Source organism: Myotis davidii, unplaced genomic scaffold, assembly GCF_000327345.1.
Source record: "Myotis davidii unplaced genomic scaffold, ASM32734v1 scaffold651, whole genome shotgun sequence".
In the NCBI taxonomy this organism is placed as follows: Eukaryota; Metazoa; Chordata; class Mammalia; order Chiroptera; family Vespertilionidae; genus Myotis; species Myotis davidii.
Window position 1 is genome coordinate 2052039 of NW_006283994.1, and position 17302 is coordinate 2069340.

General features: G+C 50.0%; 1 protein-coding gene across 2 annotated transcripts in view; it reads right to left on the reverse strand.

Moving 5' to 3' along the window:
- The window catches only part of GPR107 (G protein-coupled receptor 107), a 73605-nt gene that overhangs the window by 14594 nt on the left and 41709 nt on the right, over positions 1-17302 (reverse strand). For both annotated transcript variants that reach the window (XM_015568004.1, XM_015568000.1), the window contains exons 9-14: positions 16427-16560; positions 13028-13103; positions 11703-11776; positions 11195-11312; positions 8164-8294; positions 4670-4713 (exon numbers count right to left, since the gene is read on the reverse strand). In XM_015568004.1, the coding sequence (XP_015423490.1) occupies positions 4670-4713; positions 8164-8294; positions 11195-11312; positions 11703-11776; positions 13028-13103; positions 16427-16560 (577 nt within the window). The remainder of the gene's footprint in view (positions 1-4669; positions 4714-8163; positions 8295-11194; positions 11313-11702; positions 11777-13027; positions 13104-16426; positions 16561-17302) is intronic.

A 17302-nucleotide genomic window follows, 5' to 3' on the forward strand; every position in this document is an offset into this window, starting at 1 on the left:
CATGCTCTTGCAATCTGGGACCCCTAGGGGGGTGCTGGAGAGCCGGTTTTGCTGGATCCCCGCAGACCAGGCTGAGGGACCCCACTGGTGCACGAACCCATGCACTGGGCCTCTAATATTTAATAATTCATTCAAAAGTGACAAAATTCATAATAATATTTTTCTTAACAAATAACAGAAATTTTCCTGAGAAGCGTGGGACTGTTCCCCACTTTTGTCACTGTCTCTCCTGTCTGGCTGAGTGAACACAGTGGACTCCCAGTGTGCTGGGAAGGAGTGTTTGGTTGGAGGAGATGGAGAAAGTATGGCCTTAGCAGAGATGCAGGCGCTGTCAGGTAGCTGTGAGCAGTCTTTACACTAAAACTTGACAAATGGCAGGTGCTGGAAGATGGAGGGGACTCTGAGACTGTAGCCATGAATTTTCATGCTGCCACACTGACCCCTCTGGTCCATGCTGCACTCTGAAGGGACCCCTGGTGTTCACGCGGCGGTTGTGTGACATGCGCTGATCCGGTGAAGAATACTGTCCCACTGTGCTCGGCACTTCTTGGAAACATGCAACTTTTAACATAAATACTTGTTAATATCAGCCCTGCTCCCATCAGAAGTCTTTTAAGAACCAGAGCTGTTGAGCCTGCAGTGGTGGACCCAAGTTTTCCTGAATTAAAAACTGTGCTTCCAAGAGAGAATTAGGTCACTGGCAACAAATACCTGTAGTTGTTTTCCTGAAGTGACATGCTTACTTGGATCATTTTCAAGAAAATGTCAGGTCCTTTGTGGTTCCTAAGGGTGATGACTGGGTGTTCACATCCTCGTGTGAGATGTGCCCCCCTCAAACCTTGTTACTGCACGGGCACGTTACCCATCTGACGGAAAAGGAAAAAAAGTCTCCCAAAGTGAAGTCTGGGTAACCACAACATGACTGCCAACATTCTTCCAAATACCAGAGGTGTCCCAAGAGGAGAGTGGCCAGTGCAGCCTGCCACTCAGACCCCTGCCCAGGCTTCCTCAGACAGCCGCCAGCTGCGGCACACAGCACAAGTGTTTCCCGCACATGGTCCGCCCATCACACAGGATGTGAAAAGACAACCTCATGCGGTGTCCACTATCCATCAAGGCCACTCTTGAAACGAGCCTTTCCCACCCCCTGCAGGCAGAGGCAATGAAGAATGCACTGGCCCCTCACATCCTGTGGTGCCGCTGCCTTGAACCCCGCTCAGTGCCAGCTGTTTGACCCACTTCTGCTTTTGCACCATCGGTGCAAATGTCCACAGCGAAAAAGGCTGAGCATGTCTTATTAGAAAAGTAGTTTTGGCCCCGAGGACCCTCTTGTGAACTGCTGCTCTGACGATACGGCTACAGCAGCTCACAACAAAGCCTCCATAAACCCAACTAGCCAACTGCTCTCGGCTTACATGCTTTGGAAGCTCACATATAAAGGCTAAAATTTCTCAGAATATGTCCTCTAAATTTTCCTCAGAAACAAGGAAAAATAGGTGATCAGGAGCAGAAATCGTGAATGAATGTACAGTGTACACCCCCAAGCCAGTCCTCTAAGGTAGCGACACTGGAGAGGAGCCGACAGGGATGCAGGCGCAAGAGCAGTGCCAGCCAGGAAAGCTTGGCAGGCAAACAGCGGCCCACAGCTCGGCGGCCGTGTGAGACTCAATTACACTTCCTCCCAGAGGACACAGCCAGCAGTGCCTCAAAATGACAGGACCTGACAGAGGCAGGTGTGTGACAAGAGACAAAGATACAGCTTAAGGACAGTGGGCAGCTTCATCCTTCTGTTTCCCTCGGGTTCAGTCAAAAGGAATCCAGACACAAAGAAGTAAACAGAACCCAAACAAACAGCCCCTGCACGCCGAGTGCAGCCCCGGGCCCAGGACGACCTGGGCCTCCCCTACTTGCAGTTAGTCAGCCTGGACTGCACTTACACTGGTCTCACGCCCAGGTCAGTGACAAGGTCACGCAATGAGTCAGTGGAATAATGAGCCTAAGAACAGGTTCCATGCAGCAACGGCTCCCAAATCCAGGAGACCTTCCTGCCCCTGGCCTTCAGGATGGGCTAGACCTCGGGTGGGGTGAGCTGAGGGGCACAGCGCATAGACCACAGTATCCCGGAACCTCGGTCAGTCAGCCACGGGCTCACTCCAGCTGTCTGGCACCGCCTGCGTCTGTCCTGGAGTGGACGGACACGCAAGCGCAGCCACTCTGCAGTCATACTCAGGCTGGCTCCCAGCACTGGGGGGCGGGGTGGGGATGGATGTGTGCTGTTCCTGTGACTCTGGAAGTGTCACAAGCATAAGCATTTTTCTAAGTACGGACTGAAATAGCTTAAATGCATCCTGTGGCCCAAATCAACTCGGGAGACATCCCTATTCTAATCTACTCTGTCCCCTTGCAGAGGGCTCGCGGTATTTGCTCATGAGGAATGGGTGCTTTAACAGTGTGTCATCCTGAGAATGGTGAATGAGTCCTGGTGTGCTTGCGTGACTTCCTGTTTTCATATTCGCTCTCTGCTGTCCCCTGGTGGAACAAACGAGGAGCTGCCTCGTGTGCCCCAGGTGAGAACAAAAGCTTTCCTTTCTCTTTACTACAGCTGCTGGGGGACAAGACAGACCCATCCTGGGCTTCGCCTGCTGTGCTGTCTACCCCGCCAGAGCTCAGTAAGTCTTCAGCCAATGACCAACCTCTCATGGAATGAGCGGCCACAGAGACAGTCATCCCCACGCCTTCTAAACGCAAGGTGGAGAAGGCAGAGACAGAGGGGCCAGAATGATGGAGGTGAGGAAGAATGAAGGGGGGGAAGGACGAAGCCAAGAAAAAAAGCACAGATTAAATTTATCAACTAAAAACATTGCCCTTGGGATTCTCAAACATTTTCAACTGAACAGCCAAACAGTCAAAAAACAAGTCCAAAATATTGAAGTGTATAGAGATGACAAATAAAACGTCTCATATCAATATAATAAAGAGAAAGACCTATTCATTGTTACAAAAATAATAAAAGCAACTTATAATGTGCATTAAAGAAGAAAAAACAAAAAACAAGAATAGCTCCAAACTATAATTATACCCAGAAGGTGGGTTCTTATTTTCTGCTTTGGATTTTTCTGTTTTCTGTTTGTAAGGTGCTTTACTTAAATTCTAATTTATATTTTGCAATTTTCCTCTACCCCTTCCCAGAAGGCAGGATGGCTCTGGGATTTCCATGGCTTGGAGGAAGGCTACGCAGCACGATATGAGCAGAAGACTGTTGGGTAGGCCTTGGGAGAGGGGCTCTGAGCACTGCCCAGGGCTCCCAGCCTAGGCAGGACCCTCACACAGCAGGCCGCGCTGAGCAAGGGCGTTACACGGGCCAGAGAGCAGGAATCGCAACAGAAGCTCTTTCGGCCAAATCAGGAATACTCCCGAATGCTGTGCCCTAAGACCCCCAGGATCTTGCCCAACACTGGTGTGAAGCCTTAATCAGGTTTAATTCACTTTTAAGAAATGACCTGACATTAACTGAATAGTAAATATGAAAAAGATTGGCACCTACTATCTGTTTTCCACATTTCCTAAACGAAATCCACATTACTTTTATAATCAGAAAACAGATCAGCAACAAAACTTACATTTAACAACAAATGAATAATCTGCCTTAAAGAACATCACTATCAGCCCTAGCCGGTGTGGCTCAGTGGATAGAGCGTTGGCCTGCGGACTGAAGGGTCCCAGGTTGGATTCCAGCCAAGGGCACATGCCTGGGTTGTGGGCTCGATCCCCAGTAGGGGGCGTGCAGAAGGCAGCTGATCAATGATTCTCTCTCATCACTGATGTTTCTATCTGTCTACCCCTCTCTGAAATAAATAAAAATAAATATATTTTTCAAAAAAACTAGGAAAGAAAAGGTATAAGGTCCTCAAAAAATAAAACCCACTTGGCAACAAATATAAAATTTTTTTAAAAAAAGAACATCACTATCAGCACTGAGTGGTGATCTCATGGACCCAGAGGCGGCTCCCACCTCTGAGAGCAGTGCTCCCAACCCCCACCCCCAACACCAGATGGCCTGCAGTCGTGGACAGTATTCCAACAAGCCCAGGAACACACAAGACATTTTCTCTGTGGCTTCCGACGTAGCAGGCGTGGCTGGAAAATCAAGGAGACGCAAAAGGGCCTTAATGGCACAACCATTTAAAAAGCAGAGTTTCAAGGCTCTTTCCGGCAGCAGGCTCACTTTAAATTAATACCAACACGTCCACTTTGGAAGCGTGTTAAGCCAGCAGGGATGGGTGCTCTACACAGAGCCATCCCATCCATAAACCACCGCTGTCACAGTGAGTGCTGCCTGCTCCTTCCAAGACGAGATTCCTCTTTCTGACGCAATTTTGAGAAGGTGGAAATCACACTCACGAGCGGAAATGACAGGAACCAGCTTATAAGCAGCGGTCCCCCCCAGCCTCCTCACCGAGCAGGCCTCTGCACTGTGCGCCATCTGCGTGTCTTCACCAAACATCCTTCGGCGGCTCTACAAGCCCCCCAGCCCCCCAAGCGGGCACCCCCATTCTGCTCCTGGGGAGACAGCCCAGAGACACACCCTTCCTCCTCCACCTCCCAGCAGTGCCCAGGCGCGTGGTTTTGGGGAAGGCTGAGCAGCCGAAGAGAGCTCCAGGGAACTTGCCTTTTCCATCTGTTGCCGATGCTTCTTGTAAATGCCTGATTGACCTAAAAACAAACATTTGGGGAACAAAAGGTTAGCTAATAAATCTGCACTCCTCTCTACTTCCAGGGCCAGTAACTTGAGGCCTTGAAATCCTCGATTATAAACTCAAAGGGTTAAACTGGACGATTTCAGACTCTTGCTAACCAGGTGACCCTCGATCATCACCACTTCAGCATGTATGGTGCCCAAGCCTAAGGTACAGATGCCCTGCTGACCAAAACCTGTCTGGCAGAGGCCTGGGCATGAGGAGACAAACATTCCTGATCTCTCTAATCTCATTCCTACGACTACCCGACACTAAGACAATGGAACATCATGGATCTCACCTGCTCCCTGGAGAGAATGGGTTTGAAAGTCTAGGTCTAGGAGCCGTGCACATGGCTTCATACAAACTCAGTCTTTCACTGACTAGAGATTGTAACTTGGCTGAAAAATGCAGGCCTCCAGGGAGTCTCTTTTCCGGCTGGGATGTGCTGGTAACTAATGACCGTCATTACAGTTTTGGCAGGAGAACATTAATATGATTAAAGAAACTGCAGATCAGAGTTCTAGGTAGAGTTCACCCAGGGAAAGACCGTTTTAAGGATGAGCACAACACAGGCAGCTATGGGCCAGGGGGAAGACGGTCAGACCCGGCTGGAGTCCACCACTCTCCACTTGACTGTGAATGAATTACTTCTCCTAAAACCCCCGTGGTCTGCCCACTTGTGAGAACTGAATGGAGCAACACCTGAAAGTAAGTAGCACAAAGGTGACACCAAACCAACGCTGCTGGAATGTTTTGTGTGTTTTTTAGATATAGTAGGAATTTATAACTAGGATGCTCAAAAATGACTGATTTGAGACTCAGCATTTAAAAATGAATGTTTTTATGTAACAAAAATTAAAGTTAAACAAATACATTAGACATTAATTATGGTAAAGGATATGGTGTAAGAATGGGATAAGAACCATTTGGTTCCCAGTGGAACCACCAGCTCAGAAGATCTTAGTTATGATCAAGCAGGATGATGCAACCTCTGACATAATTAAAAGTGAGTAAACCACGACAGGTGTGGTTCTCAAATAGTTTGCCAAGTAGCTGTCCATGTCTGTTATAGCTACTGAGCAAATGGGTTGGCACGAATCCTTAATGTGTACATCAAGCATGTCAAACTCGTGGCCAGCAGGCCACATGCCTCGTTTATTTAAACGAGGCATAATGAGGCATTAAGAGATCAATACATCTCATTTACTGGTAATGTCTCCAATTGATCTAGAGCAAGTATGTCAAACTCTTGGCCCACAAGGAATATTTTTGCGGCCCAGTCAACATATGGTATGTAAGAAATGTTTTAATAAAAATTTTGTAACTTAATTTTCACAATATCGTGTTGCATTCATTTTCCTTATGTGCCTTACGCGCAGGCGACCATTTCTCTCCACTAATACTAGCAGCAAATATTTTAGCCCATTGCCACGTCATTAGTCTTGTACTGACTTGTTTGCTATGCACAACAGGAAATATTTCGTTTTAGGAGAACAAGAAAAATAGGTTTATTTGCATTTCGCTTATTAATTTGTGCAGTTATTCAGTGTCTGGTTAAGTTAATGTTCAAGAAAAAATATTAATTTTTATTAAAATGTTCTATTATTTTATGTTAACAATTACTCATTTACTTTAACCCTTTGTGTTCAGCATGTCTCTATCGAAATAAACCTACGTTTCTATAAAAATTGAAGCTTTTGTCTTTTTGCGGCCCACAGACACTTAAACCTAGCTTATTTGGCCCGTTAGCCTTTGAGTTTGACATGCTTGCTCTAGAGCCTCCAGACCATCCATAACCTTTCCAAACACTGTGCACTTCATGTCCAAATGTGGCTGCTTCTTAAATCTCCTCTCTGGTAGTTGACTTTTCTCTTGTACAGCTTTTCAGAATATTTACCTGACAGAAGCTTGCCTGCGGCATCTGCTTGTTAGTGCTGTAAGGAGCAAGAGGCAGGCAGTGGGCCTTTGTGCCTCTACAGCGTGTCTGGGTCTCCCCGTGCGCCCTTGAACCTTCTACTTTGCTGAGTGGCAGGTGTGAGTATTCTTATTCTGTTCCCGAGCAACAGGCTGCTCTCTTTCTTTCTCTTGAAATGTGTCTAACTGATGGTATACGCTGGGGGACATGATCTCAAATGCTCCCAGGACACTTCCTGCCTGAAGACAATGCTGGCCATCTGGTCACAGACACCTGAGTTAACTTATTCCTGGGCAGGATGTGAGGAGGCTGCAGAGATAAAATAGCTCATTTGAATTCTCTTCTCTGCTGAATTATCACCTGTACATGCGTGATATATGGAATGAGGGTTAAGTACTCCCACATGCTCTCTCCCACCAAGATGTCGTCTCTGTGCTTGCTCCTGAGCCAATTAAGAGTGAATCTAATTGGCTGGAATGAGGACTACACTCCACTGACACCATGTCCTAAATAATCAGAATAAGTAAATGACCTATAAACCCAGGATCCTAAAAAATATTAACTTAAGTGCATGAGGCATTGCAGTGTGGAATACCTCACCTCTAATAGGAAGCAGGAAATCTACTGTTTTTAATGTTTATTCCAAAATAATTCATTGCTTTCAAGGAGCACGGAACTGGATTGTTATAAGGGGAGTGTCTTATTTTTGCTAGCCTTTCCCCTCTACTTGCTTCCCTGTGGACCAAGAACTGCCTTCAGTTTGCATGAGGCTTAATGAGGACGTTTTCTCATCACGCGCTGAGTTGGCCTCACACTTCTCTACAAGCTCTGCATCCATCGCCTGCCATGTCCAGGAGTAAAGCCACCATTCTTGAGGATGTCCAAAATGTTTACATGCTCAGAACTAGCACTAGGTTTTTTTAAAAAAAATGTTTTTATTGATTCAGAGAGTAAGGGAGAGGGAGTAGAAACATCAATGGTGAGAGAGAATCATTGATCGCTGCCTCTTGCACGCCGCCTACCGGGATGGAGCCCGCAACTGGCTTGATACCCAGTAGGGGGCGTGCAGGCATGTGGCCCTGGAACCTGCTGCTCCTGGTTTACGAGTCAACCCTTAACCACTAAGCCACCTGGGCTGGGCACTAGCACTAGTTTTATGTTAATGTTCTTCCTTTTTTCCCATCTACCTTGGCAAGAAGAGCTTATTTATGGGCTTTCTTCAACTCCTTTCCTTTCAAATCCATGCTATTTACATTGCTGCTAAGCTCTCCTTTCCAGACTCTATTGCCAGCCTGCGCTACAAACCAGCCAGGCTGCCAGACTAGCTCCATCAGGATCCCCTGGGGAACCTGACAGGACACCAAAGCCAGGGTCCTGAGATGATTCAGATGGTCTGGGACCCAGAAAGCTGTGTGCTTTACACAGATGCCCCACGTGCTTCCCAGTTTGGGAATGGCTGGCCCAGCTGCCGGGTTTGACAGACAAGCCTCCCTCCCTGTGGGTACTCACCACACCACTGGGAAGAGGATGGCCCCACAGCACAGCAGGTCCACCAGAAACAGAGAATCCTTCCACAAGGCATACTCCGTGGTCCCCTCCTCGGTGGATTCTATGATGATGTAGGCCACGTTTGCCAGGACCTACAGGGCAGAGAAGTCAGTGAGGCCCCAGAACACAGGTAGACTCTCACAACAGCAGCCCCAACAAGGCGGGGAGGGGGCACTGGGGCCAGTAGGCCCCCAACCTATGGCCACAGCAGCACTCCCACGTGCTCTCTCCCACCAAGACGCCGTCTCTGCTTGGCCAACTGAGTAAGGTGGAGTGACGCCAGGCGATGTCCCAGGTAGGTCAAAGGACCCAGCTTCTGCCTGGCTCTCTAGAGAGACACCTGTGGAGCCAGGGCCTTCCTGTAACAAGTCCGCCTGCCTGGAGCTGCCACGTTGAAGAGACCAGGCAGAGAGAGAGAAAGCCCAGGAGCCCCTGCCCATGTGATCAAGTCTCTCCAGCCCAGGAGGAGGCAGGTGGAGACTTCCAGGTGGCCCAGCCCTGGCCTCCGTCTGCTCTAACTGCTGGGACAGCAAGGCAGACCTACCTAGCTAAGCCTCTCCCGACGGCCGAGCCACAGAACGGAGCCTGAATGGGGGCTGCTGTACAGCAGCGGCTACCCAGGCCGGGTGGTTTTTCAAGCCCCCTAGGCCTCGCAGGCACCAGGCAGGCGCTGCACTTTACTCCTGTTCAGCCACAGGCCCAGGCTCCTCAGTGACAGTACCTCTGCTAAGTGCCAGGTGATGTCATCAGAGACCAGAGCGGCAAGAGTGGCGGATTTCAGCCACTGACTGAGGAGCCACATCGCCCTCCCAGGAGTAACTCCAGTCCAGGTCCTCTGTCCAGCTGTGCTTCCCACGGAGGTCCAGCTGCGCCCGTGCTCTAATTCCATGCCCCGTCAGGGCTCTGTCTCGTGTGTTCAGTCTGTTGTTAAGCTCTCTGCGTGCTCTGAAAAGTCCTGCGGCTGCCTAAACTGAGATGGCAACACCCGGAAACCTGCGGTGCTACTCAGCATACGGGGACAGCCTCGGGGATGTTCTTTCAAAGACCATGCTAGGTGTGGAGGCAGCGGCTCATCCCACCCCGACCCCCCACGAGGCCAAGCTCCCAATCCTCGGCCTGACGTGCTGTTCGCAACGGTCATGTTCCACTTGAACAAAAATGCAAAATCCGCTGTGCTGTATTGGGAAGTCTCCAGGTGCAGTTTCTCTCTCTGTCGAGGACTCATGCAGCTCAATCACCAGAGAAGCATACACCACTGGATACTAACGCAGTGACCCTGAAATGCCAGTCTCCCGCTGACACGCCGCGTCGGGCTCCTCCCGAAGCCCAGTCTACCCTCGCACCTGTCTCTGAGGCTCCGTCTGCGAAGACAGAGCGGAGAACAGGCTTCCACAGCCTGAACTCCTAACTGCACGTGTCCTTGGCTTCCAGTCCCCGAGGTGCCGTGGGCAGCAACGGGCAATAACGCTCTTGCAACGCCATTCTGTGCAGCACTCACTTCTTACGCAGAAATGTGCAGTGGCTCCCATGGCCAGAAAGAAGCAGTTTTAACTTTTCAGGCTGCTGTTCAAGGCCTTCCTAGGCTAGTCTCCATGTTGAAATTTACAGTTACTGATTAAATGCCATTTCTTCGAGTGACCTGCCACAAGTGACCTGCCACATAACCCTGTGCGCTGCTCCTCCGGACGAACAAATGGGGGCAGTGGGAGGACTGAGCCGGGTCACCGCACAGTTAGGCCGGGAGGAAGTTCACACTGAAGGGGAGGGAGCGGCCACAAGAGGAAAAGGGGCTCAGAGAGCTGTGTGGCAGAGTGGGCAGAGGCCCGGGCTCGTCACTCACGAGCTCTAGACCCTGGCGGCTCATCAGCCAAGACCTGGGTGCTCAGCACCTCTGTCCACTGGACAGCACCTCCTACTGCTGCCACTCCCCCTGGGCCTCTGTCATCTTTGTCATCTTTCTTTGCTTAAGCATCGAGGCAAGGCCCATCCACACACAAAGCCTGCCAGGTCATTAGAGCCTGGATGACCAGTCTTCCCTGGGAACCCTTCAGTAACTGGTGTGTACCATGGTTTGGCGGTAACGTGTATCCCTTGTTATTGATGTGAAGTGCTTTGCACCGGAGCTGAGCAGGCTGACCTGCATGCCCGGGGCTGGCCTCGTCCCTCCCTCGCCTGCCACACTGACAGTGGGCTCCAGGATGAGCCCGGGTGGCAAGAACAACTTTATCGAGCAGGCGCACTTCGGCCGAGCAGAGTAGCTGTGCACCGCTGTTAGGACCACTGCTTACTAGGGCCCTTTCCACCCAGCTCTGCTCCAAGGCTCCTCTCCTGCGGGCTCACTGGTGAGGCCGAAGCACAGGGAGGCTCTAAGAAGTGTTTGCCGCCGAAACCGGCTTGGCTCAGTGGATAGAGCGTCGGCCTGTGGACTGAAAGGTCCCAGGTTCGATTCCAGTCGAGGGCATGTACCTGGGTTGCGGGCACATCCCCAGTGGGGAGTGTGCAGGAGGCAGCTGATCGATGTTTCTCTCTCATCGATGTTTCTAACTCTCTATCTCTCTCCCTTCCTCTCTGTAAAAAATCAATAAAATATATTTAAAAAAAAAAAAAAGAAGTGTTTGCCAACATCTACCTTGTGGGAACTCACTGGTGTCATTCAGAATTTTAAAATAATTTAACAAAATCGCTATGTACTGAGTTCCTCTGCTAAGAGGCCCATTTGGTTACAGGACACACGGGTGAGGAAGAGAAGCCAGCAGGTCCCCTAACTTTTCAGCAGCCCTCTACTGAGGGACAGGTGTCCATGTGCCGGTTAAAGATGACTGGCGGTCAAACATCTCCCAGTGCCGTGGCCTGAGGCCTAGGCCTGTCCACATTCAGAAACAGAACCCCGCATGGGGAAGATGGCGTTTCTGTGTGGGCCACGCCCGCTCCCGGACAGGCCTGGAGCGGCTAAGTGGGGGACAGAGCAGCACAGCGGAGGAGCATCCCTCACCTGGAGTGGGATGACAATCATGAAGATCTTTTTGTCTTTATCGGAAAGGATATGCTTGATGAAAGCCCAGCCAGTGCCAATGAGCGCGATGGTGATGAACAGCAGGGCCCCTTTCAAACTGAGAAAGAAAAATGTCACAGACACAAATGGGCCTCTTTGGAGTCCCACCCTGCAAGTTAGATTCCACAGCTCATGCTATGATTTCACGTGCTTCTTGCAAAAGACAGGTGGCCAAATCCAGGAAGTTCGTCTTAAGTGAGCAAGTCCTCCGCACACAAATAGTTAGCTATGCAGCCCATCACCTGAGCAGCCCCCTCCCAGGGGCCCGCAACAGCCCCGAGTTCTCAAGTGTGGACAGCTACCCGTCCACCACACCCCTCTGGCACGGCAGGAACCCAGCCAGGCTGCACAGGAGGGCGGGCCAGTCAACCTGAGCCAGGTCCCTTCCCCAACACCTGACATGTCACGTCCCGGTATGAGTACGTCACGAGTCACCCTGCATACTTACAGGTGAGTGATGTAGTACACGACAGCCCAGCCTTCCATGGGGTAGCCCTGGGAGGAGATGTAGTGGTAGTCGATCTGCAAGCGAACGGCATTTCAGAAAGGGCAATGGCCGGCCCCCGCCCAGTGCAGTCAAACGGAAATCCACAGAGACCTCATGATAAGGTGTCCAGTGACTCACTTGTCTATTCACAATAAAGCACATGAGTGCGCGAACAATGTCAACCAGCTTGAGAAACTGACACGTTTCAGTGTCACTGACACTCAGCCTGGGTCCCTCTCTTGAGGCAGGCGATTCCCCCGGGCAAATGGCTGCCTCATCTCTTTTTTCCAATCTCCATGCTCCAAATGCCACACGTCTTCTCAGTGTCCCACCGAGAACTTTACCTCTCACCACCCAGTCACTCAGTAAAAACCTACATGGAATCACCCAGCTTCGAAAACTGTTTTCTTTGGGGGGAGAAAGTCTGTGAATTTAGAGCTACCTGAAGCCAGCATCTCATTTTAATTAAAGGGGCACATTTCAGAAGTGCACTACCATGCTCGTGGCAGAACTCACAAAGGGGACACACGTTTCTTACACATCGTTCATCCTATCATACACGGCTACCTGGAAATTACAGTCACTCAAGGATCCCATCACTCATTATCTACATGGTTCAAAAAAAAAAAAATCAGCTCAGATCCAAATAAAAAATCACCCAGATACCTGTCCTCTCTTCAGACTAAGTGGCTACTGCTACTTTTCCCTGACGGCGTTGTAAGTGCAGCAGTAAGTAGTGCACATGTGGAGACTGTCACCTGCGGGAGCCTCGTAGGCCTACACACTGGGGAGCTGTGACCTTACTCTCAGGGGCAGGCTCATGGCAACCAGCATCGAGGCGAAACAGTCAAAGCTCAGTTCAATGTTACGCCTCTGTGTGTAGAGCATCGATTTTCTCTCGAATAAGAGCGCCAACACTGGACTTGCAATCAAATGGGAACGCGGGGAAGGTCTGGAAGAGGGAGCTGTGGACACACTTCAGCAGGTGGCAGTCTCATCTCAAGAAATGACCCAACCCACACACCCACCCAAACAAAGAAATGAAAACAAGCCTGTGTCCGAGGGAAACTCCGGGCCTGCGCTGCTATCAGAAGGTGTCTGCGTCTGGTACTCCAGGCTCTGACGCTTTACGCCCATGACCAGCGCCCCTCCCGCCAGAGGCTTCCTGAGAAAGGCGTTCTTTACCTGTGGTTTCCCACGGATCTATCCCCGTTTCCCTCACTGATTTTCCTCATCATACAGAGTGAACATCATTTCATAAATGACCCCAAAATACCCATACATACTGCATGGAAGACCAAAGAAAGAGACTTGGTGAAAGGGAGGGCCGCCATCAACCAGTGAATTTTAAATACATCGTTCCTATAAAAACAGAGAGAAAAGAATGAAAGAAATATTCCATTCTCCCACACGACAGCTTGAAGCCTCGGGCATCAGACGTTTTTATAAGAAGGCAGTAAATGTAATCTAAGCAAACCCCAAACATGCCTTGAAGGAGCCCTAGAGGCACCTCTACCACCGAAGCCCACACTGCAAATGGAACTGAGTCATGCACGGAAGCCTGAAGAGTCTGAGACCGTGAGACAGAAATCAGAACAGGCTTTCTCCGCAGAAGCCATCGGGAAAGGCCACAGGAAGTGGACTGGATGGATCTGCGGACACTGAAACCGCAGTGAACAGAGGGGAGGAGCTACAGCTCACCGGGAAATGTGCAGCCCCAGGAGGCGGATCAGCGCCAGGTGACAAGGAGGGCTGTGCCCTCTTCGCTCCCCTTCAAGGCTGGAACCTGCCAAACACCCCAGGCCAGTGGGGTAAAGCACCCACGTCCATCCCACCCCCAGGCTCACTCAGGTGCCTGTCCACCTTTGGGCTACTGAGCACTACATTCCACTACCCTTCCCCACCTCCCCCAGGACTTAACCAATAGGACACACAGACCATTCTGGAGAAAGAGTTAAAAGTCTATTAAAGAACACAGACTTCAGTAAGAGCCTCAGGAAACTCCAACTCGGGTATCAAGACATTCGGCAAAGCCACAGCAGTACAAAATGTGGACAGTGGGACATCAGACAAAAAAAATCAACAGAACGGATATCACCATATGAAAAATGCTAATAATAATATCCATAGATAGTATAGTTTACATAAATTAAAAATACATGCAACATTGCCCTAACTGGTTTGGCTCAGTGGATAGAGCATCAGCCTGCGGACTGAAGGGTCCCAGGTTCGATTCCGGTCAGGGGCATGTACCTTGGTTGCAGGCACATCCCCAGTGGGGAGTGTGCAGGAGGCAGCTGATCGATGTTTCTCTCTCATCGATGTTTCTAACTCCCTCTCCCTCTCCCTTCCTCTCTGTAAAAAAAATCAATAAAATAAAAAATAAAATACATGCAACATGAATAAACATTACTAATTTACAAAAGTGCACAAACATCAGAAAACACATAATAAACACATTTGAGTAGTTGGGAAGGAATGAGAGAAGGGATAGGAAATGAAGGGAAACGAAGGAGAGGGCCTCGCAAGGATGATAAGGAGGGCGTGCCCTGAACTGACACATGCTGTTTCCAGAATGATTTCCTCTCCGGTAATTTCCTATCCCAGTGCCCAAAAGTCAAAAAGGAAGTCAAGGCCAGAGTAGTCTGTCACTGTGAATAGCAATTAGATTTACCACAGGGCAAAACTGCCCATTGTCACCCCGCCCTCCCCGCCGCCCCCCAGCAACCTTGACTAGCTAGCTAGCAGTCCTGGGTAAAACCTCCCCGCCTCCCGCCTGGAGCCGTGAGGTGATAGAAAGAACACGGGCTCCAAAGCCACACAGAACTGGCTCCAATACTAGTTCTATTCCGAAGACCTTCATCCCTCTAAACCTCAGTAACCTTTTCTAAAAATGGGGCTACACCTGCCTACCTCAAGGAGCTGTGGGGACATTAGCTAAAATAACCACCACCAGGTGCCTGACTCAAAACGACCAGCTTCCCTCCACTGCCCCGGGGCTCTGGGCCCAAGGCAGACAGCACAGAGCGGGGAGGAGCCACGTATACACAGCAGGACATCTGGGTTCCAGTCCCAGCTCCATAGCTGACTGCCCATGGCTCTCGCTTCCCCTGTCAAGGCCTCAATAAATCCAAGCAGAGATCTCTCAACTCCTTCCAGTGGGAGGGGCTGCAAGCCTCTGAAAGGCAGCGACAGCCACGGAGTCCCATCCTTTCCATGACTTGAATTTCCAACTTCACATGACCCGACCCGCTGTCAGACTCCCAGGGAAACAAGAGGATGGGGTGGGGGGCCGGAAATCATACATTTTGTATGTATACTATACTTCAATAAGAAGCTTAGAACATGTACAAAGTAGGTCAGCCTCATTTAACCACACATTTAAAACTGCTGCCAGTTTTTATTATTTAAGTGAACCAGTGCCCATGACTGTTGTATCACTAAGTAAAGGGAATGAAAGCGCCTCACATGTGCCTCACATCTGCAGAGCATCCTGATGTGCAAAGCCCTCCTGCACATAAATCTCAAGAACTCAGCTCTCAGAGGAAGCCAGCGCAAGACCCACTGCCAGTTTCACAGCTGCGGGAAAGGACCGAGCGCGAAGCAGGCACACAGGCCGTAACCGCGTTCACGCTGGAAATCAGCTCTTGCTCCCACTTCTCACTCTTCTAATTAAAGCAAAGGCAAAACTTTCTTTAAACTAAACAAAACCCTTCTATGGCCTAACTTCATAGGATTCTTGTCGTCTTATTCACGGCTGTTGATCGTCTAGTCCAAGTGCCTAGGTGGGGTCCTTCCCAGATAAACAAAAAGCTCGTTCCGTCTGGTGGTGGGCAGGGTGTTACAGCTGCTCCCAGCTGAGCATGTCCCGCACACAGGCCGCAAGAGCCGTCAGAGGCATCAATGTCTGCCCCAACACTCCAGAGAAAGAGGTATTTGGGGTCCTTGATTATTATATAAATTTAACTTAACCCATGTTGCAATACCATATTCACACGCCATCATTTACTTAGCTTATGGGCCTTATCCTATAACAAAATTGTATCCTTTAACTGAAAATTATATCTTGCTTCTCAATTTTGGGGGAGAGAGACAGAATTAAACATTAGCTCCACCTACATGCAGCTTGCAGCTGGTCTCCTCAAGAGCCAAGGACAGGAAGTTAAAGCCACAGGGGTTTCAGCAGAAAAGCCAACAGCCAGGCAGATGGGCTTTGAAGAGGATTTCTCCAGTGACAAGCCCAGGTCAGTACCGGAAGGTCAGCAGCTCTCCCCGCCCCGCTCTGAGCTGAGGCCTTCTGTACGAAGTGGTAATTCAGGCTCTCGGCCAGGCAGTGGGTCGCTGTCCCTCACCTGTTCTCAAGAACAAAGAGCCCGACTGGGACCAATGTGTTCACGTGGAGTGCTGCACTGTGATCTCTTCGCTATGGAAATGCTCAGCTTATATACATTTTCTTTGCTTGTATATTATTGAAATCTCTGGATTTGCCTTTTAAGCAAAACAATGGGATGCAAACACCAAGGCATGCAAAGCTCCTACAGTGTCCTACGTTTCAGGGAAGATGCCCTCTGAAGAGAACAAAATGGCCGGTGCCAATCCTGCCCAGGTGCAGAAGCCAGCAAAGGTGAAATTGTACAAATACCAACCCACTCGAAGCTGAAGGACTTAAGGAAGTAGTATTTTACCGTCGTTTTCGAAGGATGTGAATCCAGATGGTCCCAGAAAGGAAAAAGAAAAAGGCCATAGAAATGTATAGCTTAGGGAGAGGGATTTCTCCTGCAGAGAGGTAGCTCTCAGGATTCTTCTCCGTGATCTCAATCTGAAACCAACATGAAATTTATTTTTACTTTTCAGGAACAGATCATTCCACATCCAGCACTTTGTAATCTTAGCTGTTTAACTTAAGCTTAAGAGTGAGTACCAGCAGAGAACAAACACATTCTTAGTGCACTGGCTGAAATGTAAACACATCCAATTGCTTTACAGTCCTTGTTTATGAATCCTCTGCTAAAGTTCCTGCCCACTGGCCACACTTTTCTTTTTCTTTGCTTAAGTGGTCTTAAGATCTATTCTTATAGAGAAACTAGAGGCCCAGTGCACGAAATTCATACACAGGAGTGGGGGAGAGGGGATGTCCCTCAGCCCGGCCTGCGCCCTCTCGCAATCCACTCAGGTAAGGTCCCAAGGCCTGGCCCACAATCAGGGCCTATCGGGGCTTTCCTTCCCCTGGCTGCTGGCAGCTGGCCCCGCCCCCACCACTGCTTGCCACCTTTGCGGCACTGCACACTGCCCCCCCCCCACCATTAGTCACCTCCCTCTGCGGGCGACAAGCATGGGATACGATTGTTTGGCTGGCCTGGGCCTCCCTCTGTGGGGCGGTTGATCTCCGGGCCCCCAGATCGATTGCCCCGCAGAGAGAGGTCCTGCACACCTGCTGCAGTGCCACCGGCTGGGTAGCCTGAGCCTCCCTCTTTGGGGCGATCAATTGTGGAGCCTCCCATCAATCGTGCCACAGAGGGTGGCCTGGGCCTCACTCTACGTGGCGATCGTGGGGCGACGGC